We start from the raw sequence: 25,067 nt of genomic DNA, 5'->3' as shown, positions 1-25,067 counted from the left end.
CCCAGGGACGGGGGAGCCTGGTGGGCTGCCATCCATGGGGTTGCACAGAGTCAGACACGACTGAAGTGACTTGGCAGCAGCAGCAGCTCTAGAGACTACTACATTCACCTTCAGCCTGAGTGGAGACTGCTCCCCTCTGGTGAGACCCTGGCACCTGTCTGTGCCCATCCACCTCAGGTCCGTCTATGCTGAAGAGGCACATGGGTTACGTCTGCAGACTCAATACACCCGCTCTGCAGGGAGCTCTGAACAATCACTCATTCTAAAGGAACCAAGACGAAACTGTCTTTCTTCTTACCTGCCAGTCTTACCATCCCCATACCCTTCCTTCCTTCCTCCTCGGGATCCCAGGGTCACGGGGTATCACTTCCCTTTGGCCTGAAGAACCGCCTTCAGCTTCTTCAGCATTTCCTAGAGGTCTGCTGATGACAGTTGACCACAGTTCTCCTCCTTTTGTCCCTCAGGGATATTTCTGCCGCATGCAGGACTCTGGGTCAACGCCTCTGTGGCGAGCTGTGCTCGGTGTGAAGTCCACGCAAGGCGGTCTTTGGGAGCAGGGCTCTCGGGGGCCTGTGCTCCCTCTGTGGGCGCGTCCGTCCCTCAGACGTGGGCCTGTGGGACAGCACGGGGCTGTGGGGCTTCAGGGATACGACCTGGGGAGTTCTGTCAAGCCTTTCTGAAAGAGGTCATGCAACTGAAGCGAATCCCGGGAAGCTTGTCAAGCTGGGTGCTGCTCAGCAATTCGCCCCAAACCCACGTCCTGCTCGCCCAGGGAAACCACTGCCACGCAGCATCAGCCACCCAGAGCCCTGGCCCCGCAGGAGCGGCCGTGGGTGAGCACGGACCGCCTGCTCGGCTGGTTCCCGGGGCTTGAGCAGGGCCTGCCGGCTCACGACCCGAGGGGAAGGGGAGACCACCCTGGAGTCAGGGGCCCCAGCCCCACCACCCCTTGGCTCCGCCTCTGCCAGCACCACCTCGTGCCCATCCCGCGGCTGCCATGGCAGCTGGCCTGCGTCTCCTCTGGCGAGGCTGTCACGGTCACCTCCCTCCCCACCTCCCGTCCCCCTCCACCCATGGCAGCCTGGATCCCCCCTTCGGCTCCCCCAAAACTGCCCTCGCAGGTCACCAGGCCGCCTGCCTGCCAGCCCAGCCGGCCCGCATTCAGCAGGCTTGGCTGAAGCCCCACGAGGGCAGAGCGTGTGCCTGGCTCAACTCTGAGCACCAGGACCATTCCCTCAAAGCCCCCGCCTCCTCCCCACCCTGCACGGGACCCCCAGGCCAACCCCAGGGAGGCCTCCTTGCAGAGGCGGCTGGGCCAGGAGCTGGTCAGGCTGGAGAGCCCAGGGGCCACATGGACCATCAGTGGGATCCGTGTCCCGGCTCTGTCCCCAATTCCCCTGAAAGTCACAGAGGGGGTGCGAGTCCCCAGCAGCCGAGTCAGGGGTTGGGGAGGGCTGGGTGAGCCCAGTGCTGACCACAGCAGGGACATGTCTTCGTTTAAACACGGGGGCAACAAAGATGAACATGTCCCATCACGTCCCCGGGGCAGCGACAAGCCTGAGAACACAGCCCTGGGCCGGCCCCCATCTGTCCCTGGCGCGGCTGCCGCTGGGACAGCCGGACGTGGCATTTCCCAGCAAGGCTCTAAACACACACAGCACCGGTGAGTAGTAAATAATTTTTGTTTTCTTCCAGGCAAAAGCGAACAACAATGGTGGGACCAGGAAGGCTGCCGGTTCACAGGAAACGCCGGGGGCGTCGTGGCTCGCCGAGGGCTGAGTGAGGTCACGGGCGACTGCGGCCACGCTTGGTCACGCGCGGCCTCCCATTCAACACAACCTCTTTTTTGATAAACTGGTTCTTCTGGGGGAGGGGGCCAGGGTACCGGGAAAACGGCCTATAAATTGTTTAACAAAAGATCTGAAATGGGAATAGGAACTTCATTCTTTCTCTCAATAGACAAAGCCTTCCTCATCAAGATACGCTTGTATTGTCAGACAAAAACTTCACGATAACACCAAAGCCATGAGAACCCGCTCTCCGTGGGAACTGCTCAGCAGCCTGGGGTGACCTCGGAAGGATCTACCAGCCCCGTGGGGAGCCGTCACCAAGTGGCCCTGGTGAGAGGTACAGGTGCGAAAGAGCAACAGTCCTGCCTCTGAACACACACGAGACCCGGGGCACAGGCTGGAGGCAGGGTCCTGGGAGAGGGCCCCTGCTGGGAGGGTCTGCACCAGGCAACACCTCCTCCAGCTGGAGGGAGGACCACAGAGCTGCAAGGAGTCTTCTAGAGCCCCAGGGAGGCAGGGAGAAAGGGGAGGACAAAGAAGCAAGTAGCTCAGGCGCCTCTTCTGGGGCCTCCCCCTTGGGCCAGCAAGCCCTGGTGTCTCCAGGTGCGACGGGCTGGGCCCTGGGAGCCCAGGACTGAACGAAACGCCCCTCATCACAGCGTGGAAGCGCCGGGACAGGTGCCTGAAGGTGCAGGGCCCAGAGCCCGGGCCACGCAGGGCCAGTCCCATCAGTGCCGGGGGAGGGCCGTGTGGCGTGGCCGCTTCTGTCCAGTTTGGGCGTATGTGCTCTGTACGCGGGGGACGTGCTCCCTGCGGGGGGACCGTGGTAAAGAAGGAGCTGTTCCAGAGGGAGGTAACCGCTTGGCGACAGCACGATTCAAACATACTGAAGGCACCATTACTTAAGTAACGGAACGTTCTTAACGGTCCTCTGGTAAAAATAAACATCCTCCAGCCCCTCGTGTCGGCCCTGAGGCCGGGCCTGGTTCCCCAGGAATGGACTGGCAGCCCCACACGGGGGTTGCCCGACACCCCGCGGGGGCACTGGTCCTCTGCTGGACCAGGAGAGGCCTCCACAGCCCAGCAGGGTGCTCCTGGCTGGACAGGACCGGACACTGGCCTCTGGGAAACCAGTGGGCACCCCTCCGGGGGCCCTGGGGCCTGGCTGCGGGCGCCTCTCCTCCGGGCAGCTCCCAGGAGCGCGGCTCCCTGCAGACAGGCGCACTGGCCGCTCTCTGCCGCCCACCCATCCCGGCTCTGGCACAGATGCTGCACCAGGCCACAGTGCCCAGGTCACGGTCAGGGCATCAAGTCTGCCCCGAGCCTCATGGTGGCCACTCGGCCCCGACTCAGGCTGGTGTCTATATGAGGCCTGGACGTGCTGGCAGCCAAGGTCTCTCCCAGCCCTGAGAGTCCATGATCTGAACTGGGGAGGGACCCCAGGCACCACCCTATATGCTGTGATTCACAGTGCTTTGGTTTTAACAAGTGGAGCTGTGGCGGGCATGGGGACTCCTGGGGGCGCCAGCAGACTTCCACTGCCTCGGCCAATGGCACAACACCTACATGATGTCAATGAACCAGGAGCTCAGACACAACGCGCCGGGATCGCCCAAGGGCCGAGGATAGTGAAGTGCAGACGAGTAGGCAGGAAGGCACGCGTGTGTGCTACCTTCCTGTCAACACAATTCAACTGTAAGTGTGTAATTAACTTTTAAATAGTGGATGTGCTCAGCCAAGGGCCCCAAGGAGTCCTGGAAGTTTGGGAGCCAGCTCAGGCACGCCCCAGGCTGCAGCCAGCAGGGCCTTTGCAGTCTGCCTCCTGAAAACACGACGGGAAAACTAGCAGGCTGTCTGCAAACTTTAAAAATGGAATTCATACAAAAGGTTGCACCACTTTAACCAAGAGAGATCTTGAGCACTTTTGAAACCCGCTGACCAGGGCTCCCTTTCTCACAGCTGCAGCCAGCACAGCTGGCAGGGCCGCAGGGGGCTGCCTCCCCTGCAAGAATCTGCAAGGTAACGCCATCTCCAGGCTGGTGGGAGGATCAGGTCACTGGACCAGCTGCTGCTGGCATGGTTACTGTGGGGTCCACACATCTCGTTTCTAAGAGCAGGGAACATCTAGCTCTCTCCTAGTTCACGGCAGCCTCCAGTCTGGCCCAGCCAGAAGAAAAGGAGAGGCTCAAACCCTGATTCTACGCTTTCTGGCCATGGAGCCCCGGGCAAGTCACCTTCCTCCCTGAGCCCCAACTCCTGTGGTGCAGAGCAGACCCGTCCAGGGCTCAGAGGAGATGGCCAGGCCCCTGGGGCAGCCCGCGAGTCTTGCTCATGGCCTGTTTGACACCAAGCTTCTGTGCCCAGCCTCGCCTCTCTCCACGCTGCCCACCTCGGTGGTCAGGCAGAGTGCTGCTCTGTCCAACTCTGGGCCTAGACTGCTTGCCTCCGGCACAGTCTCCCCCACAGGCCACAGCCACTGTCTCACCACACTCTGCTCGCATGGCAGGGCCCAGAGCCCCAATGGGGGAAGGCAGCAGCCCGGCCCGTTCCCCATGCCAGGCTCCGCGGTGAGCCGTTCTCCCGGAAGCCGACTCTTGGGGCTTCCGAGCCCGCCTGCAGTGGCCACCCTGCATGCTGACCTTGGAGCTTGGGGTTAAAGGGAGTGTGCTCTCCTCGTGCTGGGCGGCTCTCCCTGAGGACAGAGGCCACGGTGCCCACCTCCGGCGATGCCAGTGACCTGCGCCCCTGTGCTCTGCTCACCAGACCTGAGGCAAGGCTGGGCCTGACCCACGGGGCTACACCGCTGGCCACCACCCTACACGGAGAAATCCACAGTGTGAGACGTCTACCCTGTTCACTTCAGTGAAACGATTAAACTGCATGAGCTGCACGTGAGGCCCCGTGTATCTGCCATGAGTGTCCGATTACAGGGGCGGGCGCCCGGGGAAGCGTTCCCCAGGCGGCGGCTGCGTCTACTCGGGCTGCGTTTCCTGTCTGGCTCTGGTTAACTCCCGCTTTTCGGTCACACTCTAGCACGACGAAGGTGAAGGAAAGGAATTTCACAGTCTGAGAGACTGCCGGGAGGACGTGGGGACCCAGGGCTCCAGCCAGGCCTGCAGTGGAGTGCTCCAGGCAGCAGAGCCCCAGGAGTGGAGGGAAGGGAGGTGCTCAGGGTCGGGGTCTTGGCCAAGGCAGAGCTTGGGGCCCACACGGAGATGCACAGGCATCGATCAGAGCAGGGAGAGACTCCCACTGACTGTGCCAGTAATAAACGACAGCAAAAGAGACACACATGAACATCTAGAGGGAATTTGAGGACATGTAATTTGGTTGAAACTGATAAAGCCTGACTCTTGCTAGAATCGGTGCCGCCGCCCCCAGCCCTGAGCCGAGCCTGTGCCAGCTGCCTCCATCTCTCCTGCCCAGGGCAGGGCTCTTCCAGCCGTGGTCAACAGCCCAGCAGGCAGGCGTCCAGCCTCACTGCCTCGGAGTGAGACTTAGGGTTTCAGTTTCTGCCTAGTTTTGCAGTGTGAGCTACACCTCCTGGGTGGGAACCACTTTTCCAGGTTTGCAGATAAAGTACTAACACCACCATTCCCAAGTCCTCACGAGGGCTGGCAGTTCCTTCAAGTTCCTTTCTGTGATGCTTCCCTGAAGCTTACAAGCTGTAAGACACACTCACGTGCTCTCTCCAATTCAACAGGGAAAACGACCTACGCTGCCCCCGAGGACAAACCCTATCCGCATGCTGTTCCCGCCATTTACACATGTACGGTTCTGCACGGGGTTTAAACAGCTGGCTTTTTAATGACAGAACTACCACCATCTGGGACGTGTCTTGAGGGTGGACACCCTCTACACTGACTGCTTTAACCGCAAAGAGAGCGTTTGTTCCAAAATTTACCATTAAAAAAATTCCTGTCCGTGATTATAATCTTGTTGCAGGTTTAAGAGAAACACTAAACATTTACAGTGATTCCCTGGAGAGCCCTGCTGTGACGAGCAGCAGGAGGCCCGTGGGCTGGGCTCCCCTGAGAAGGGACCCACAGAGGACAGGTCACCCCGAACCCCGGCTTTCCGGTTCCTTATCATTCCAACATACTTGTAATGCTCTGGTAAAGTTGATTTGACTTCTTTCTGGCTTTCGTTACAAAGAGACATGATCACTTCCTGCAGGAATAACTGACAGCATTTTCTGTCCTTTCACCCAAGTGCACACTCAGCCCTCAGTGTGCACAGAAGGCTGGCCCCAGAGCCCTGAGCATTTTCACAGGTGCTCAAGTCCCTGATACAGACGGTAGGTATCTGCACATAACCTACGCACATCCTCCCATATATTTTAAATTGTCTCTGAGATTACTTACCTAATGGAGCAACATAATTGCTCCATTCTTGCTTTACTAAGGCTCATGTGTGCAATATTGGCAAAGGACAGAATTACTCAGATTTCTCTGGAAATCGCCTCCTTGGAGTGGCACCTAAGGCCTTCTGTGATCTGGCCCACCAGGATCAGAGCTTCCCAAACAGGACTTGGCACCAAGCTTGTGCCATTCACTTAGTCACGGCTCCCCTGACAGGCCACACTTCCCTCTGCCCCTCCCTGCCACGCCACAGGCTGGAATGTGGCAATGATTCACCTCCACTCGATGACCCCTGTGTGCTCGGCAACCAGGAGGCCCAGGGCCACCTCCCCAACAAGCCTCCGCCCCTCCTCTCTGTGCCCGGCTGTTGCCTCCTGTCCTGTTTCCGCCATCCCCACGCTCGCCTTCAACGGAGAGGGCAGTGGCCTGGATTCCGACTGTTCTTCCTTCTCCAAACCATAAACCACAGCCTTGACCCCAGGCCCTGCGAGCTCAGAGCTGGTATGCGGGACCGGTGATCCCCTCCAGGCCTCCCGGACCTAGGACCCTTTGGTCCCTGGAGCGCAGGTGCTGTCACCCCACAGGGACCCCTACATGCTCAGTCCCTGCACGTGCTTGGCCCCGTCGAAGCAGGAGCCTTGGCTGCTCACCCCGCCCAGGCACCTGGCACAGTGCCCGGCACCTGGCGGGTAGGTGCTCAATAAGCGTTTGATGAAAGAAAAATAGGCATGGAATTCCTTGGGAAAAACGACTGCGGCTGACGTTGCATTGTCTCTAAAATACAATGATCTGAAACACAAGGAAATCCAGACTTCCCAATCCAAACAAAACAGTCCTGCACAACAGTTCTTCAATTATTTCATCAAACTCCAGGAGATTCTGACGACTCCTGCCTGTCCTTCCAGCATGCTGCTGGGGCTCTGAGGGGACTGCAAGGGTCCCCCAGCCCGGGTGGGTGCCACGTCAGGGCCCCCAGGCACGGACACGCGCATGTGTCTGGACCTCCCCTCCGCGGGCGAGCGTGGGCCCTCCGCCACCTCCCAGCCCAGGCCATGTGTCACCCTTCAGGCTTCCTCAGTCTCTCGTCAGCAGGAAATCCAGTTTTCAGTTGGATAGAATAGCCCGTCCAATTTTTTCCCACATTTAATAAGTGGGGGTAAAATATCCATCGTGTAAAAGTTGCCTCTCTAACCGCTTTGAGGTGTGTGGTTCAGTGACTTCAGGCACATGTCCCTTGCTGTCCCCACAGAACCTTCACCTGTGAAACTGAAACTCCGTCCCCCTTGAAGCCCTCCCGGGCCCCTCCCCCAGCCCCCCATCCTCCTCCTGGGTCCCAAGCGGAGGTGCAATCACACAGCGCTCATCCTTCTGTGTCTGGACTGTTTCACTCGCACAGACGCCGGTGAAGGCCCATCTCATCCACTCACCATCCTCCTCGGCGCCTAGCCCTGTGGGCACGCCCGCCCCTCCCCCGACGGCGCTCTGGGGTTGGGGTGGACGAGGGCCTGGAGCCCAGTGCTCTCTTCCTGGGTGTGCGACCCAACCCAGGGCAGCCTGGGGACCCCTCCCCCAACACCGGGGGACCCTGCCCTCCGGGCCTGCAGACCAAGTATAAGCGCAGAAATGGCGGACAGGTCTCAGGGAAACCCATCTTGAGAGCGGCTCTGATAAAATTCTCCAGGTCTGCACAGCATCAGCTTCCACAGATGCGAAAACAACTGTCAGATTAGAAGCAACACAAAGACCGCTCCACCGCCCGGAGAAGGATGGCCAAGCCTGGTGGGGTTTTCGCTGCTAAAGATCAATGGAAGCACCAAGGCAGAATTTAAGCGCACGTGCTCTGGGCCGCCCTCAGCCCAGGACCGAAGGCCCGCAGAGGGGAGGCGCCCACGCGCTGAAGAGCAGCGGCCGCCAGCCTGAAAGCCTCCTGCCCAGGGGCAGGAGGGCCTGTGGGCGTCGTCTCGGCAGCCAACGCAGTGACACAGGCTGGGCGGGGTGTCCTCCCCGCGAGTCCCCAGAACCACCACTCCAGCCTCCACCACTTGCCCCTTTTCCTGGCCTCCAGGGACAAGGTCTCTGGCCTCCTTCAGCTGTCCCTCTTTTGGTGACGCAGCAGCCTGATTCTCCGAAATAGCCCTTAAGTGACGCAGCTTTGTGCAAAGAGTGCCAGGTGACCCACAAGAACCAGACAGGGGTGCCTTAGGAATTGGGTGTTACAAAGGAGACTGAGGGCAGCGAGCTGCCAGCTCTTTGACAAAACAGGAAAACCAACCAGGAGTGCCCCCTGCAGAAGGCCTGGGGGGTCACTATACACAAAGGGAATTCCTAGGAAGCGCACCTGAACTGGGGGAGCACGAGGTGTGACAGAAGCTGCTGGAGGGCCACGTGGGAGGCCTCACGCCAAAGGAACTCATGACTGGCCACCTGCAGCAGCATCCACGCCCGCTCGAGAAGGGTGCAGGGCACGCGCGTGTGCTCCAAGGCGCGCCTCCGCTCGAGCCCATCCAGCAGGCAGGCACTCAGCATGCACGCTCCTCACTTTGGATACAGCATGAGCCCACAGCACTCAATTCTCACCCAAGGTGTGTGTGCTCCTGGGCGCCGCCCGATGGGTGTCAAGCGCTAGCCTGAGTCAGTGGCACCAGAAGGCACAGGGCTTTAGAGACAGGCACTGAGTTCCTGGGGGCGGGCGGGGGGCCGGATTACAGGGGTCAGGGCCCCACTCCGCTCCGCAGGTGCTGGCCTCGCTGTCCACTTCCCTCCGCGATCCGGGGAGCGGAGGACAGTGACCAGCACCCACGGCACCTCGAGCTCGCGTGTTTTCTTTAAGGCCAGCTGCTAAAGGGCAGGATTTTCCCACAGGAGGAAAAGGTGAGGCTCCAGTTCTGACACATCACATCCTTGGAATTCTGATTCACATTAAGTTAGGACTGAAAGCGGGAAGAGTACTTTTTAAAAAACAAAAAGACAGACATACACGAAATGAACAACGTTTCACCCCTCCTGAATGAGACAGACACGATTAAACCTAAGCTCGCCCATAAATAAACGTACCAAGCACTTGGTCATGCTGGGACAGCACAGCCCCGCCCCCCAGCTTCCATCAGGAGAGAAACTGGCGTCCGTCAGCTGAGAGGCCACAGGACACCCTTCTAGGACTTTCCTTTTCCTTCAAGGGTGTTTCCGGAACGAAGAGGGAAACAGTGGGGGGCGGGGGGGCAGACGTCCCCTTCCCAAGGGAAAAGCTGTGTGGGACCAGACCGCATCAGTCCAGGAGGGCTCCGGAGCTTCACGGGGTCTGCTCTGGCTCTGGGCACGCTATCCCCAGACTCTCCTCTGACAGTGACCCCTCGTTCCCACTTGGCCCTGACTGAGGCCAGGCTCGTCTGGTGCACCTGAGTGCACACACAGCACATGCACACATCACACACGTGTGCACACATACACATGCATGTGCACACGCACACGGCGTACAAACCATGGGCACCTACCTGCAGTGCCAGGCTCGCACCAGGCGTTGGTCTGCAGGAGTTCCTGGGCAGTCTCTCCTCAGCCCCCAGACCACCGGCCCTGCAGGAAGCAGGCACGGATGCTGCTACTCCTGGCGGGGCCCATGGGCCCCTGCCCCCTGCATGTCACATTCTCACCCTCTGTTTGGCTGCAAGCTTGTGGGTCTTACTTACCAGAACCCCACTTGGCACTAACAAAGCAACAGTTTTTAGCGGCTACTCTTCCCTCCTTGGCTTCCCAGGTGCCTCAGATGGTAAAGCGTGTGCCTGCAATGCGGGAGACCCAGGTTCGATCCCTGGTGGGAAAGATCCCCTGGAGAAGGAAGTGGCAACCCACGCCAGTACCCTTGCCTGGAAAATTCCATGGACAGAGGGGCCTGGTAGGCTATAGTTCATGGGGTAGCAAAGAGTCAGACACAACTGAGTGATTTCACTTTGAGCCTAAAGCCTAAGAACATACGTATCTTTAAAGGTCCCCTCCAGAAGCTGAGATGTTAGACTAACGGCGTGGGGATCTAGGGTGTAAGAGATGCGGCCTCTTAGATGGGTAGGGAGGGGCGATGGTGAGGCTGAAGGCACCTGGGCCAGCCCCAAGGTCGGAGCCAAGGTGGGCAAGCCCACAAGAGGATGCAAGAGCCTGGAGAGACCGACGGGCTTTCTGCCCTGACCTGGACCTGGCTTCTCGTCTGTCTAGGACGCTCTCTGCTTCTGGTGGGGACACCGTGTCTCACATGTCACACGTGTGGGAGACATCCAGAAGGAGGCTCATGAAACCTGCTCCTCCAGGGACAGAACCAGGTGCTGAGGACAGGAGACGGACGGAAGTCTCACTTCCCTGACCTCTGAGTCCTGAACCTGGTGAAAGTGCTTTGGGTCCAAGAAAGCAGAGGCCCGGTTTTTAAAGCCCCTCCTCTGCAAAGGAGGACGGAGAACCAGTGGCTGCCCCAGGCCTGCGCCACGTTCTTCCTGAGCTCCTGGAGCCGCAGTCTCAGGGCTGCTGCCCCGAACCTTCCCGAAGGGGTGGGCGCCACCTGCCCTCACCGCCCTTCTGCCCCCTCTGCGGCCCGGCCAGTGGGACCAGGAGGGGCGGCTGGCCCGGCCACACCCGCCTGCCCCCTGCCACTGTCCCCAAGGCCTGCTGGCTCAGTGTTGCCCTTCCAGCGCCAAGGGGCGGCTCTGCTGCTGGTCTAGAGGCGCCAGCAGGAAGATGTGCTCATGCGGGGTCAGGGGCCCTCACCGCAGGTCCCGGCCTGGCCAGGCAAGGCCTTCCTGCAGCAGAACCCCCGCAGCAGGGCCCTGCGGACCAGCGCTGAGGTGTCCTTGATGGCGGGGCGCCCTGGACACCAGGGCCAGCAAACACACACAGACGGCTCACAGTGCTGCGATGTAAACTGCACTTTTCAAAATTATTCACGTCTTTACAAAACAGGGTGGTGATCTGACTTTCTATTACACCCCCCACAGGGCAGGTGGCCAAGCAGCCACCAGGGTCAGTGGGTCCAGGATCAGAGAGAGGAGGGAGGAGGGGTCGGGCAGAGACCCTGTCCTCTAACCCCCTTCATAAGAAGATACGAAGACAGAACAGCTCCATCACCCAGAGCTGGAAGCAGACAAGCCCTGCCAGGGCTATATGTCAACACACCTGCCACTAGCCGAGGATCACAGGAGACAACTTGCAACCAAACAGCAAAGCCCCAAGACTCGAGTTCGTGTGAAAGAAACAGAAACGCACAGCTGAGAATGACAACCAGGACTATCGACAATCCGGCTCACATGACAAACCGAATTTAAGAAACAAACCAAAGTACTGGAATTATAAGTTTTTAGTTCCCCAAACCCAGGAATGCAATAGGCCAGGCCCAGCTGCCTTCCAGGCCACAGCAGGAGGGGTAAGCTTCCCGCTGAGAACGCGAGCCCTTCCTCGGGGAGGTGGACAGGAGTGAACAGGCACCACGGGGTCTGAGTTCTGACCCCCAAGGCCCTAATAGCTTGGGTGCGAGGCCTCTCAGAGCGGGGCCAGAGCTCACCTCCCCTGCCAGCAGGCTCCTTCCACCTGCTTCTGGGCACGTCCCCCACACCCTCACTGCTCAGTACTCCCCAGTGGCGGGCGTCCCAACCCGCGGCCACCCATCGAGGACTGACATGGTAATTTTGTGGCATGCTGAAGGGCAGTGGCTTTTCTAGAATCTGTACTTTCTATTTGGCTGGAATAACTCTCCTCATAACTGCAGGTGTCTCTGGAATCAGCTCCTCTCACAGGCCGGCGGCCGTGGCGGGCAGGCGTGCAGCTTGAGGAGCACGTGCCTGGCTTAGAAACCACCACCTCTTCCCAGGTTCCCGCGGCCTGGGCAGCCCTCAGCCTGCACCCACCTCGGGGCGGTGGGGTGACAAGGTACTCTGAGGACTGAGGGCTGGCATCAGTATTTAGGTTAGAGTCGACTTCCTGGGCCCATGTGAAAGCTCAGGCCGCAGCCGTGGTGGGGAAGGCACTCCACCTTCCAGCCATTGTTCCCCAGGTCCTCAACGCAGCAGACGTGCGATGTCAGGTGAGGGGCCAGGCAGAGGGCTGGGGATCTGAGCGGAACACAGCCCCCAGCAGACAGGGCAACGAGCTCTGTTCATGGACGGCCATCGGACCAAACCAGAAAGTCTGGGATGTTGAAGCTGAAACTCAGGCCAGATGCTTCAAGGTTTAAACACAACCCACATGCCCCTGGTGGGCTCCCCCAAGACGGGTGGGCCAGCCCTCCCAGCCTCTGCTTCCTCACGTTGCCACCAGAAAAAAGCCTGCTGGTGGGAGGGTGCCCAGCGCTGTGTCCACAGTATTTACCTGCGCCCTCGTCTCCACTGGAGACAGGCCCGGTCGTTCACAGAGCAAACACGTGTGGCTGGAACGAGAGGCAAAGCACGTGGCTCCGCTGGGGTGGGCGCTGACTGGCTCCCTGGGGAATCCCACGGGCCTTCTGTGTTGCGCGCATCAGTGGGTCCAGAGGCCCCAGGAGCCTGGGTGGGGGCCAGCCGTTGGGGACCGACTCTGGAAGGCAGGAAACCAGGAGCTGGGCTTTGATGAAGGTGCACGGACACATCAGGCATCTAAGCTGCGTCACCCATTCTCTCCTCCCTCACTCACTCACTGAGCCTCCCCTGGGCCTGCGGCACTGGTGAGCGTCTGAAACTGCGGGGGACAGGGGAGATCGTGCAGAACAGTGATGGGAAGACGGCACTTCAGGTGGCTCCTCGGAGTCTGCCGGGTGGGGAGGACACGCACAGGCTGACCATGAGAGCCCGGCCCTGTGATGGACTCGCCACACAAGTGATGAGCAAGTCGATCACCCCAGGACAGAACTGGATGCCCCAGGGCAGACGTATCTGATAAAGGACTTTTTAATAAAGAACCCTCACAACTCATTAATCAGACAAACCACATATAAGCAAAAAAATCTGAGCACACACTCCACCTAAGATACACGAATGCCCAACAGGCACAAGGATAGATGCTTACCATCGCTATTTGTCAGAGGAATGCAAGTGTTCTCAAGGACACTAACCCTAACGGGGAACGGTCGAAATGGTCTCTGCTTGTGAATTGAACCTGTGCTCACGTGGGACTGCCCGCCCCACTCCTAAGTCTCCACTCATGGGAAACGAAACACGAGTCCACACAGACTCAAAGCAGCTGTATTTAAAACAGCCCCGAGATGGAAACGATGCAGACGTTCTGAGCTGGTGAACGAACAGGGGAAAGGGGGTGTGTCCACTCAGTGGACCACGTAGTGCAGCAGGATGGACGAACCAACCCCCGAAGCACGGCAGAAACCAGACCACCTACTGCGTGATTCTGCTCGTACAAACTTCAGACAGGGCATGATCACGACAGAGGCGACCCCCACCACAAAGGAGCACTCATGCGACGGGCTGCCAGGGAGCCTCCTGGGACGATGGAAGGTGGTGGAGCATACACCTGCAGACAGCTATCAGGTGGATCCAGCTGCACACACGGAGACAACAGCTTCAGCTACATACACACACACTCTTACACACATACATATACACATATGTACACACACAACACACAGCATATACACACATGTGTACACACAACATATACACACAAACACATGTGCACAGACAACACACATACACGTATGAACACACACAACACATACATGTACAAATACAACACATATGTACACAGACAGCACACACATATACACATATGTACATAGACAACATATACACACAAACACATATACACACACTTCAGTTCGGTTCAGTCGCTCAGTCGTGTCCGACTCTTCACGACCCCATGAATCGCAGCACGCCAGGCCTCCCTGTCCATCACCAACTCCCGGACTTCACTCAGACTCACGTCCATCGAGTCAGTGATGCCATCCAGCCATCTCATCCTCTGTCGTCCCCTTCTCCTCCTGCCCCCAATCCCTCCCAGCATCAGAGTCTTCTCCAATGAGTCAACTCTTCGCATGAGGTGGCCAAAGTTCTGGAGTTTCAGCTTTAGCATCATTCCTTCCAAAGAAATCCCAGGGCTGATCTCCTTCAGAATGGACTGGTTGGATCTCCTTGCAGTCCAAGGGACTCTCAAGAGTCTTCTCCAACACCACAGTTCAAAAGCATCAATTCTTTGGTGCTCAGCTTTCTTCACAGTCCAACTCTCACATTCATACACGACCACAGGAAAAACCATAACCTTGACCAGACGGACCTTTGTTGGCAAAGTAATGTCTCTGCTTTTGAATATGCTATCTAGGTGGTCATAACTTTTCTTCCAAGGAGTAAGCGTCTTTTGATTTCATGGCTGCAGTCACCATCTGCAGTGATTTTGGAGCCTAAAAAAATAAAGTCTGACACTGTTTCCACTGTTTCCCCATCTATTTTCCATGAAGTGATAGGACCGGATGCCATGATCTTTGTTTTCTGAATGTTGAGTTTTAAGCCAACTTTTTCACTCTCCTCTTTCACTTTCATCAAGAGGCTTTTTAGTTCCTCTTCACTTTCTGCCATAAGGGTGGTGTCATCTGTGTATCTGAGGTTATTGATATTTCTCCCAGCAATCTTGATTCCAGCTTGTGCTTCCTCCAGCCCAGCGTTTCTCATGATGTACTCTGCATATAAATAAGCAGGGTGACAATATACAGCCTTGACGTACTCCTACATACACACACACACACATATGTACATAAACATATACACATGTACATATGCACACATACACATATGTACATATATAACATACACACAGACACTTACACATATATACACATATACAACACACACACACACACACACATACGTATGGATGTATTTGGCTGTGCTGGGTCTTAGTCGCAGCATGCAGGATCTTCAGTTTTCATTGTGCCATGCCAGATCTTTAGTTCCAGCATTTAAACTTCTTGTTAAGGGATGTGAGATCTAGTTCCCTGACCAGGGATCGAACCCTAGCCCCCTGCATTGGCAGCTTGGAGTCTTAGCCATTGGATCACCAGGGAAATCCCCGTTTCAGCTTTAATAATTATTAATATACAAAATTCAATAAACATTGTACTTCTGGGTGTGACAGACCACTGACCACTACACTGCCCCTAGGTCCGTCTGTGGTTTTCCCAGTGGTCATGTATGGATGTGAGAGTTGCACTATAAGAAAGCTGAGCACCAAAGAATTGATGCTTTTAACTGTGGTGTTGGAGAAGACTCTTGAGAGTCCCTCGGACTGCAAGGAGATCAAACCAGTCCATCCTAAAGGAAATCAGTCCGAATACTCATTGAAAGGACTGATGCTGAAACTGAAACTCCAATACTTGGTGGCCACCTGATGCAAAGAACTGACTCACTGGAAAAGACCCTGATGCTGGGAAAGATTGAAGGCAGGAGGAAAAGGGGAGGACAGAGGATGAGATGGTTGGATGGCATCACCGACTCAATGGACATGGGTTTGAGCAAGCTCTGGGAGTTGGTGATGGACAGGGAAGCCTGGCATGCTGCAGTCCATGGGGTCGCAGAGTCGGATACAACTGAACTGAACTGAAATTCAGAGTGAAATTCAAGTACAACCTTGAGAAAAGGATCAGGCCTTACTGTCTGGCTCCTATCTAAGCCCATCTCAGAACAACTCTCGTTAAGCTCCGCTCCTTTAGCCCATGGAAACAGCTTCTGCCAGAGTCCTGCTCTCCTGTGCCATGTCTAGGGTCAGTGACAAGGGTCACCTTCATCCCCTGTGGGTCGTCCTGTCACAGTAACTGTGATGACAATCGTCCTGCTTCTCATCATCACTGGTGTATGGTCACATGGAACAGACACACTTGCAACTTTCAGAAGCTGCAGTTAATGCCTAGACTAGGCGTTATACAGGAAAGTTAGAATATGCATTATCCTGTTAATTAATGCCTAGCCTAGGCATTATACAGAAAAGTTAGAATGTGCATTATCCTGGATGTCTAAAATGGACCAGGTCTCGGGTAACACGTACACACTCAGAACCACACGGCGAAATGTAAGCTGTGTGGAAACTGAGACGCAGAGCCTGCACAGCGCAAGTGCCAGGGGCTGCGTGAGCACCAGGGCGCTGGGCCACCGTACACGTGACCCGTCACCACGGAAACGCCCCCAAACCTGCACTCCTGCTACCAACCTGCTCCTCAGAAATCAGAGCCTAAACCGTGAGAGATCATGGAAGTTACCATGGGACCTGGCTCTGCTCCCCTGAGTCTGGCCACACTGCTTTCGTGATGACCTCAACCATGAACCCACACCCTGGCATGTCAGAGGCGCGAAATACACGCTTGGTAAGCTTCCATGCCACCGCACACGGCCCGCCCAGGGTCTGGCCAGAAATGGGCTCCAAGACTCACCCCGCACTCCTGCCCTCTCCCCCCGAGAGGTCTTCCCAGGTCCTCCAGGGGCCGGAATCTCACCCCAGCTCTCCTCCCAGCAAGGCAGCTCTTGCTGGGCTGGTCACTCGCTGGCTCCCAGCACCAGAACGAGGCCGTGTGGGGACCGCCAGACGAGGTGCTCCATCTGTCCCCAGTGGCCTGGAGCCTGCGGCCACCGAGGAGGCAGAGCGGGGTGAGTGCAGGGATGGCCCACATGCAGATGGAGGACAGAGCGCGGCCCACGTGGTTCACACCCCAGGGCCCCCAGCTCCCCAGGAGAGGGTCTCGACTCATCCAGGTGTGGGCCGTCCCTCCAGCCTTACGTTATGAAAGATGAGACAGGCAGACACCCGGGGTGTCACAGGGAAAGCAGGCAGGAGCACAGGGATGCAAATGCAGACAGTGACCAGCCTGCCCCTTCAGTCACGGGCCTGATGACGCAGTGCGGGCAGGCGTGGCACCTGCTGAGCTGGGACCCGCACCAGCCCCTGCCCACCGCCCTGCAGGAGCCGGCGCCAGGCAGGCCTGAGTGTGTACTCTCTGAACAAGAATCACGCCGTCATGTTCAGAGAGAGACACATTCCAGGTATAGCCAAAATAAATCAGAGTTTTAAAATATTTTACAGCACACATGTGGAATTCTAGAATGAAGCACGCTTCTGAATAATTTGGCTCCTTACCCAGATCTCTTACAAAGTTGGGAGCTTAGAGATTTTAAGACTTTCTTAGACAATGAGGAAAATTAAACATTCTGACCATGTTTTTTTAGGGCCTGAGACATTTCCCGCAGTAATGTGGAAGGGATGACAGTGTTTTCAGAGTGTATCTTTGAGAATCTCAGTATTTCTGGAAATACCCATCATTCAGGCACCTAACTTCCACAATAAACTCCTATTTAAGTCAATAACAAGATGAAAATAAAGAAAACAGAATTCTTCAGTGTTTTCTACAGCGAGGCCTTGTTCTGAGCAGGTGCCCGGCCTCCCGACCTGACCTGCGATTTACCTCACTCTACGGAAAAACAGTGGGGCTGGGGGCTCGTGGGCTCGGCCAGGATGACACAGCTGGGGGCCGCACTGGGGGTGGGGGTGGGGGCTCATGGGCTCGGCCAGGATGACACGGTTTGAGGGCCACACTGCGGGTAGGGGGGCCCAGGGCTCGGCAAGTGGCACGTCGTGGGAGGCGAGGGTGTGCCAGGTCAGAGGTTCAGAAGGCCAATGCGCCCGGACACCCAGTACCCACCTGGCTGGGGCCTCCAACCCCACGTGCATGTCTGGAGGACCACCCCCACCCGCCCTGCCCCCGCCGACACAGGAGGAAAGCCCATTAGAGGAGGCTGCCGCGAGGGGAGACTGGGGACGTGGTCAGCCCGTGTGCCCACACGCACCCGCATGCGCTGCTCAGCCCGGGACGCGGGTGGCACTTACCGATCTGTAACAGGACTGGCGTGACCAGCGCCGTCTCCATGGCGTAACAGAACTCCCTGCCGAACATCACGGCCCCGTGCATCACCCACAGGCGCACGGGGATACGGTCGATGGAGCCCTCGCTGACAGTCTCATCCCGCGTCTCCGCCTCTGCCCTCCCCGGCTTCTGGAGGTCTGGCAGGGGCACCGGGAGCTCCTGAACTTGCATAGATTCTGCATCGGCATTCTGCGGAGCCATTTTCATCACCACCAAAAATATATATATATCTCTTTATTCTATCTAAATAAATAATTCTATCATATATCTTTAAGGATAAATTAAGACGTCTTCGCTTTCTGCTTCAGCTGTGCTCCTCCGGCAAGTAACACTTATATTCCTCTTTGTACAAACAGGTATCTTGAAACTTCTCACAATCGGATGAGACACGCAGCAAAACAGAATGATTTTTGGTTGGATTGAACATATGGCTTTCTGGCTTACTGTGAATTAGAGTTAAAAATCCATAAATGCCATTCAGTTAATACCAGTTTCATCATCATTACTGAAGAGGTGCTGAAGCTCCGTTCCTTGCTGCTGAGAGGCGGGCAGGTGACACACGGACGCAGGCCGCCGGCGCGCCCCATCGAGCGACTGGGCGATCTGCAAGGGAGTGAGAGCCGGTCACACGGGCCGGGGCCGCCCGCCCCCACCCGCCATCCAGGCCCGCCCGGGGCCCTCGGTTCTCTGAGCAGGGGACAGAATCACCTGCGGAGAACACAAATCCAGTCCCCGGAGAAACAACGTTTTCCAGTACGGAATTGGTCCTGGGGGAGGATAGAGAAGGGACAACAACAGGAGATGGGACGAGAGAAAAGGGCACGGAAAGAGCTCTCCGTTTCTGCTCCTCGGCCAGGCCAGGGACCGACCGCGGGCACTGGGCCCCAAAGGGCCAGATGCTGACCACCACGTGGAGGCGCACTCCAGGGGGTGCTGAAACCCGGGCCCTGGTCCTGCATTCCCACCTTCCTGGTACCAGTGACCAGTCTCCACCTGGACGCACATGCCAGGAGCAAGTGCCGACTGCCGAGAACCTGCCTAGAGTCGTCCCCCTCGCCTCTCCCCCGTGAAAGGCCAGACAAGGATGCGCTTACATCCCTGCTCTCTGGACGGGGGCCTCCATTCAAGCTGAAGGGACCTGACATCACACAAGTGACTTTATGTTAAGGTGGGTCGGTGGGTGGATATCTTACAAAAAAATTTCAATTGTTTTAAATAAAAATATTTCTGCTTAATATTCACTTAATCCAAGACATCTAGCTCCTACTTTTCACCCCAGAAAGGACCAGAAGTTGAGGGGTAGTCTTCACTGAGCCCCCTTCTCAGGGAGCCTTGGAGGTGATAGGGGGTCCCTGGCCCAGCTGCTGGCAAAGCTGAGCTGCTGACCCTGGGGGTTCAGAGCCCCTGCCTCACTCTTCCGCCAAACTGAGGCTTTCTCATGCTCTCTTTCCTGCCACCAAAACTTCTCGGGCAATCATGGGTCCAAGGGATCCGACCAATGAATCTGCTTCTTAAGCCTCCCACTTCACTACAAGTCCACATCGGCAGCCTTCGCCTGCGACTTCTACCAAACTCACAAGTGTCCTCTCCATACAGTCAGTCGTCTCTATAAGACCAGTGTTTCCAAACTGTCACCTTTCTCCAATCTTTTTTAAAAAACATGTTATCATGACACTTCTCATGTATACAATGTAAGCGGAACAGCGCTAAGCACCCAGCGCGAGCCCTTAGCAGCACTCTCTCACTCCATCCCGAGCAGCTGAACTCTTGGCAAGAAGGACAGTAACCAGTTTTCTCTGAGACCCTAAGGACTTAATTATCATCTTCAAACCCATCAGTTCTGTCCCCTCGCCCCTGGTCCCACTGTGTATCTATCCTCAAAGTCAGGTTGAAATGAAACTCTGCGAGTTGAAAGTGAAAGTCATTCAGTTGTGTCCGACTCTGTGTGACTCCATGGACTCCAGCCTACCAGGCTCCTCTGTCCGTGGAATTCTCCAGGCAAGAATACTGGAGTGGGCAGCCATTCCCTTCTCCAGGGAATCTTCCCAACCCAAGGATCAAACCCAGGTCTCCTACATGGCAGGCAGATTCTTTACCATCTGAGCTACCATCACGAGAAATGCTGGGCTGGTTGAAGCACAAACTGGAATTAAGACTGCCAGGGGAAATATCAACAACCTCAGATATGCAGATGATACCACTCTAATGGCAAAAAGTGAAGAAGAACCAAAGAGCCTGTTGATGAGCGTGAAAGACGAGAGTAAAAAAGCTGGCTTAAAACTCAACATTCAGAAAATGAAAATCATGGCATCTGGACTCATCACTTCATGACAAATAAATGGGGAAAAAGTGGAAACAGTGGAAGATTTTATCTTCTTGGGCTCCAAAATCACTGTGGACTGTGCTGCAGCCATGAAATTAAAAGACACTTGCACCTTGGAAATAAAGCTGTGACAACCCTAGACAGCGTGTTAAAAAGCAGAGACAGCACTTTGCCGACAAAGGTCCATCTAGTCAGCTATGGTTTTCCCAGTAGCCATGTACGGATGTTAAAAGTTGGACCATAAAGAAGGCTGAGCACTGAAGAATTGATGCTTTCGAACTGTGGTGCTGGAGAAGACTCTTGAGAGTCCCTTAGCCATCAATCCTAAAGGAAACCAACCCTGACTATTCACTGGAAGGAACGATCTTGACCGGATATCCAACATTTTGGCCACCTGATGCGAAGAATCAACTCCCTGGAACAGATTCTGATCCTGAGGGCAGGAGAAGGAGATGACAGAGGATGACATGGTTCAAGGGCATCACCGACTCAATGGGCATGAATTGAGCCAGCTCTGGCAGACAGTGAGGGACAGGGAGGCCTGGCGCGCGGCAGTCCATGGCGTCGCCAAGAGTTGGACACAACTTGGCAACTGAACAACAGCTGCGTGTCGGAGAGTGAAGAGTCATTTCAGCAATAGCTGACACTGAGGCAATGAGGCTCTGCAGTAAGTGCACTAGGATTACCTTAAGGCTGTGAGTCTCAGCCCTGGGGGCACTGGGCGATGCCTGGGGATGTTTCTGGGTCTCATGACTGGAGGCAGGGGTTGGTATCATGCTTTGGGGAGAGTCCAGCGATGGGCTTAGCATACTGCAGCCCCAGGGTGCCCCACAGCAGAGAGCGACTATTTCCTAGGGTTATTATTAAACAAGAGGAAAAGTGCTCTTAAAAACGCTGAAACCCTTATCACACTGTGAACCAGTCAACCAGCCAGCCCAGAACTTACAAACTCAACTGCACTTCCTTCCCCTTTGTTTTCTTACGCAGCCTCTGCCCAAAGCAGAAGAGGAAACACAGGGAGCTCAGGACACTGGTTCCCTGAGGAGGAGTCTAGGGTCAGGCTTTTAAGTGGGAAGGGGTGTGAGCTGTCCCCTCCCAGTCAGCCACCCCGACCACAGGAGGTGGCGTTTCCAGGCACTTATTTTCCAAGAGCAGGTAAGAGCCGCCAAAGGGCAGTGAAGGAAGCCCAGCCGGCCACCTGGCCTCGGTCACGTTCAGGCTGTGGGATCCAACCCCAGGCCCAGGGCTGCACCTGCCTAAGGGCCTGTGGAATCAGCTAGAGATGGCCAGGAAGCCCAGGAGGCAGAGGCTGCGCGTGGGGGAGCAAAGGGCCTGACGCCCTTAGGAAAGCCGCCCGCCATCAGACCACCAGGCCAGTGCCGGCGCACCCCCTCTGCGGTGCAGAGCGAGTCTCCACACCAGAGACCCTCCTTACATCTGGGGTCCTCACCAAACGTCTAAGAATGGCGCAGCCACGGCCTCTGGAAAGAAAGTTGCGGGGGGAGCCCCTAGTGGTGGCGGTGGTGGCACCTCCCCTCCCAGGACTCTTCCAGGCAGAGGGTCCAGCCACCTGCCGTCTCCCTCATGGTCAGGGGCAGGGGTGGCCACCTAACTGGTCAGCAGAGCCTGCCTCACACGGGGCGTCCTGCTGGCCAATCAGGCAGCCCAGGGACTGTGCAGCCAGACCTCAACCATGGCCGTGTGCACAGTCTTCCCGAAAGGGGGGCCTGCTGGGGTTGGGCTGGTGCTGTGGCCTGTCAGGGGTTCACCCACCCTCCAGATCTGGCCCTGATGCCCCTTCGGGGGGGCAGCAGGAAGGACCCAGGCTTCAGGGCAGAAGGCCTGCCCCCCACTTCCTGCAGCATCCCACCTTCCCAGTGGCCGTTTGGTTGCTTCTGCATCATTTATTTACGAGCCCACCCCAGCACTCGGAGATTGCGCCTCCCTCTCCCCCCATGGACTCTGTCTGCACTTCCATCCAGCGAGCCCAGCAAAGGCTCTGCAGGCACAGAGCCACCAGCGGGTCCTGTGCTGGGGACACGCCTTCCCTCTTGCGCTTCTCCTCCCAGAATCTCGACCCACTCCGGCATGTTTATTTGCAAGAACTCTATGAGCAAATGACCTTTAAGAGTCTGACTAGCTCTGGAGGGAAATGTCAGTATTTTTACCCAGATTTCACTGATTTTATAAATTAGCTGAAGGAGAACTGCCACCCTTAGGGCTGTCTCTGTATATCCGAGTCCAAACCCAGTGCCTTTCGGGAGAATTTCAACACGTTCCTCCTACAGTTTTGCACATTTCTTGTGAAGTTTCTTCCTAGTGATTTCACCTTCTCTGTGGCCCCTGCGGATGCGATTTTCCCTTGCCTTATACCTTCCACGTGGTTGGCTGTGCACGTGAATGGTACCAGGGCTTGCTCACTTCCTTAGGTACTCACACACAGTGAAAAGGTACCACTCAATCAGTTTTGACTAATCTATGTCAACAGGGAGGACATTTCCAACACCCTGGCGGGTCCACGTGGGTCCTTTCCCATCCACTGAAGGCTCACTCATGGTTTTGTATTTTAACTTGATAACCTGGTTCTCTAACTGTCTGAGTGCGAATGGGTGGGGTGAGGAGGCTATGACCAGACTGACAGCAAGTCTAAGCAGCACCAAGATGCGTCAAGTCCCCAGCTCGATGGAGGCTGGGACTCGGGGTCCCCTCACAGCAAGTCTAAGCAGCACCAAGATGCATCAAGTCCCCAGCTCAATGGAGGCTGGGACTCGGGGTCCCCTCACAGCAAGTCTAAGCAGCACCAAGATGCATCAAGTCCCCAGCTCGATGGAGGCTGGGACTCGGGGTCCCCTCAGTCTGAATTATGCACAGCACCTGCACAGGACACGGAGCAGGGACCCAGGCGGCATGAACTGCCCCCTTCCTGGGCTCTGACCTCTGTCCCCTCCCCACCCCCCCAACTCTACTGCGAGGGCCCCTTCTCCTCAGGGCTCTGCTCTACAAGAAGATGGAAGGAGAGCGGCTTTGAGGAGAAAAGGAAGGTGTGAGTGGGGAGAGTGTCTCTCCATTTAGGGGGACAATCGGACACCGTCAAGCCAGATTCGCTCCCGTAATGCAGTGCCGTGAAGTACTCGTACAGCAAGGAAACTGCTTTAAGGAAGCTATCTTCTAGAAAGGCTAGAGCTGTTAATTACAACATCTAAAACCATGAAAATGCTTTCCTCTGAAACACCTGATGTAAAAGGCCCGAGCTAAAGTGTGACAACACACTGAAGCAATCCGAGGACGACTAGGCTGCTGCCTCCCGAAAACCTCCTCCTGACTTGCTCGAAGGAGCGGAGAGGCTTCCGTTGTGACCTGTTCCACTAGGATCTTCAGAGCCCAGAGCGACTCTGAAGTCAGGCCTCCCTCTGGAGCCTCCCTGACGACGACCTGGTTGTGATTCACAGATGCACCGAGACAAGTGAAACTACAATTGTTCCAATCAACAACTTCCTCTATTGTCCTGCTTCTAATTTCAGGGTAACTGATGCCAAAACACGTGACTTCCTACAATCTGCTGTGTGGAAAAGCTGGCTGTAAACTTCACGTCATCAAAAACTTAACTGAAGCATAATTTTTTGACAGGCAGTTCAGAGTCTATGCAAGTCACAGGATTCGATGGGAATACGATCTTGAAGGTCACGGACCAACATGTGCCGGAGGACGGCTGGAGTGGGGTTCAGGCGCCGTGGCTCCTGTCTTGGCCCCACGCATACGCGCGTGCACACAGCGTTACAGGCACGGGGACGAGCAGCCCATGCTTTGTGGTGTCTGGTTTGTGGCAAGGGCTGTTTGATTTGTACACTCACCATCTAAGACGGGCATCTCTACCCTGGAAAAACTCATCAGAACTGCTAACGTTTTCGTAAGACGTCGTCCACTATTAGCCTCAGATAACCCACTCAACCAAAGCACAGCCCCCCCCACTACCATCAGCCCGCTGTGCCCTCCCTCCAGACACGCACGACAAAGGCGACTGCCCGAGGGCAGCAGCGAAGCCGGGGACACCAGGCAGATGGCTGTGCGCCAGAGAAGGCCAGCTGCTGCACCAGGGGAAACAGGCATAAGACGGAACCAAGCAAAGTCAGAGAACCCTAATACAAATGCGGATGACATTCTGGTAAAAAGCTGCTTACAAAGTTACATCCTTCAAAGCATCAGAAATGCCACTGATTGCCAACATAAAATCAATGCTGTATCAAGAGAATGAGACAGGCCCCAGACTGGGAGAAAATATTGTAAAAGACACAGCGATAAAGGATGCTATCCAAAGCAAAGCTGACGGTGAGGAAATGAACAACTCAGGTATACAGGTGGGCCAAAGACCCGAGCAGACAGCTCACCAGAGAAAACAGAGGAGGCAGCTGAGCACAGCAAAAGATGCTCCGCATCCAGCGCCTGTCATCAGGGAAACGCAAATTCAAACAGCAGTGAGACAGCCCCCCACACCTGTTAGAACGGCCCAGGCCCAGAGCACCCACACAGGCGAAAACGTGGAGCGGCCGGAACCGCACTCACTGCGTGGGGACAGAGTGGTGCGGCCACTTTGGAGGACAGTTTGGTGGCTTTTTACAAAACTAAATATACTCTTAGCATGCGATGCAGCAATCATGTTCCCTGGTATTTGCCCAAAGGAGCAGAAAACTTATCCATAAAAAACCTGCACGTGGATGCTATACAGCAGCTTTATCCAC

The 25,067-nt window shown here is 56.1% G+C and overlaps 1 protein-coding gene across 6 annotated transcripts in view; it reads right to left on the bottom strand.

Annotated features, from left to right (window-relative positions):
* The window catches only part of SLC45A4 (solute carrier family 45 member 4), a 67,319-nt gene that overhangs the window by 13,517 nt on the left and 28,735 nt on the right, over positions 1-25,067 (bottom strand). For all 6 annotated transcript variants that reach the window (XR_011570462.1, XM_070802370.1, XM_070802365.1 and 3 more), the window contains one exon: positions 17,972-18,611. Coding sequence is in view for 5 of the 6 variants with exons in the window: in XM_070802370.1 (XP_070658471.1) it covers positions 17,972-18,215 (244 nt within the window). In the remaining variant the exon portion in view is untranslated. The remainder of the gene's footprint in view (positions 1-17,971; positions 18,612-25,067) is intronic.

Source organism: Bos indicus, chromosome 14 (assembly GCF_029378745.1).
Source record: "Bos indicus isolate NIAB-ARS_2022 breed Sahiwal x Tharparkar chromosome 14, NIAB-ARS_B.indTharparkar_mat_pri_1.0, whole genome shotgun sequence".
NCBI classification, from domain to species: domain Eukaryota; kingdom Metazoa; phylum Chordata; class Mammalia; order Artiodactyla; family Bovidae; genus Bos; species Bos indicus.
Note: the sequence above shows the minus strand (reverse complement) of the source record. Positions and strands in the feature narration are given on the sequence as shown.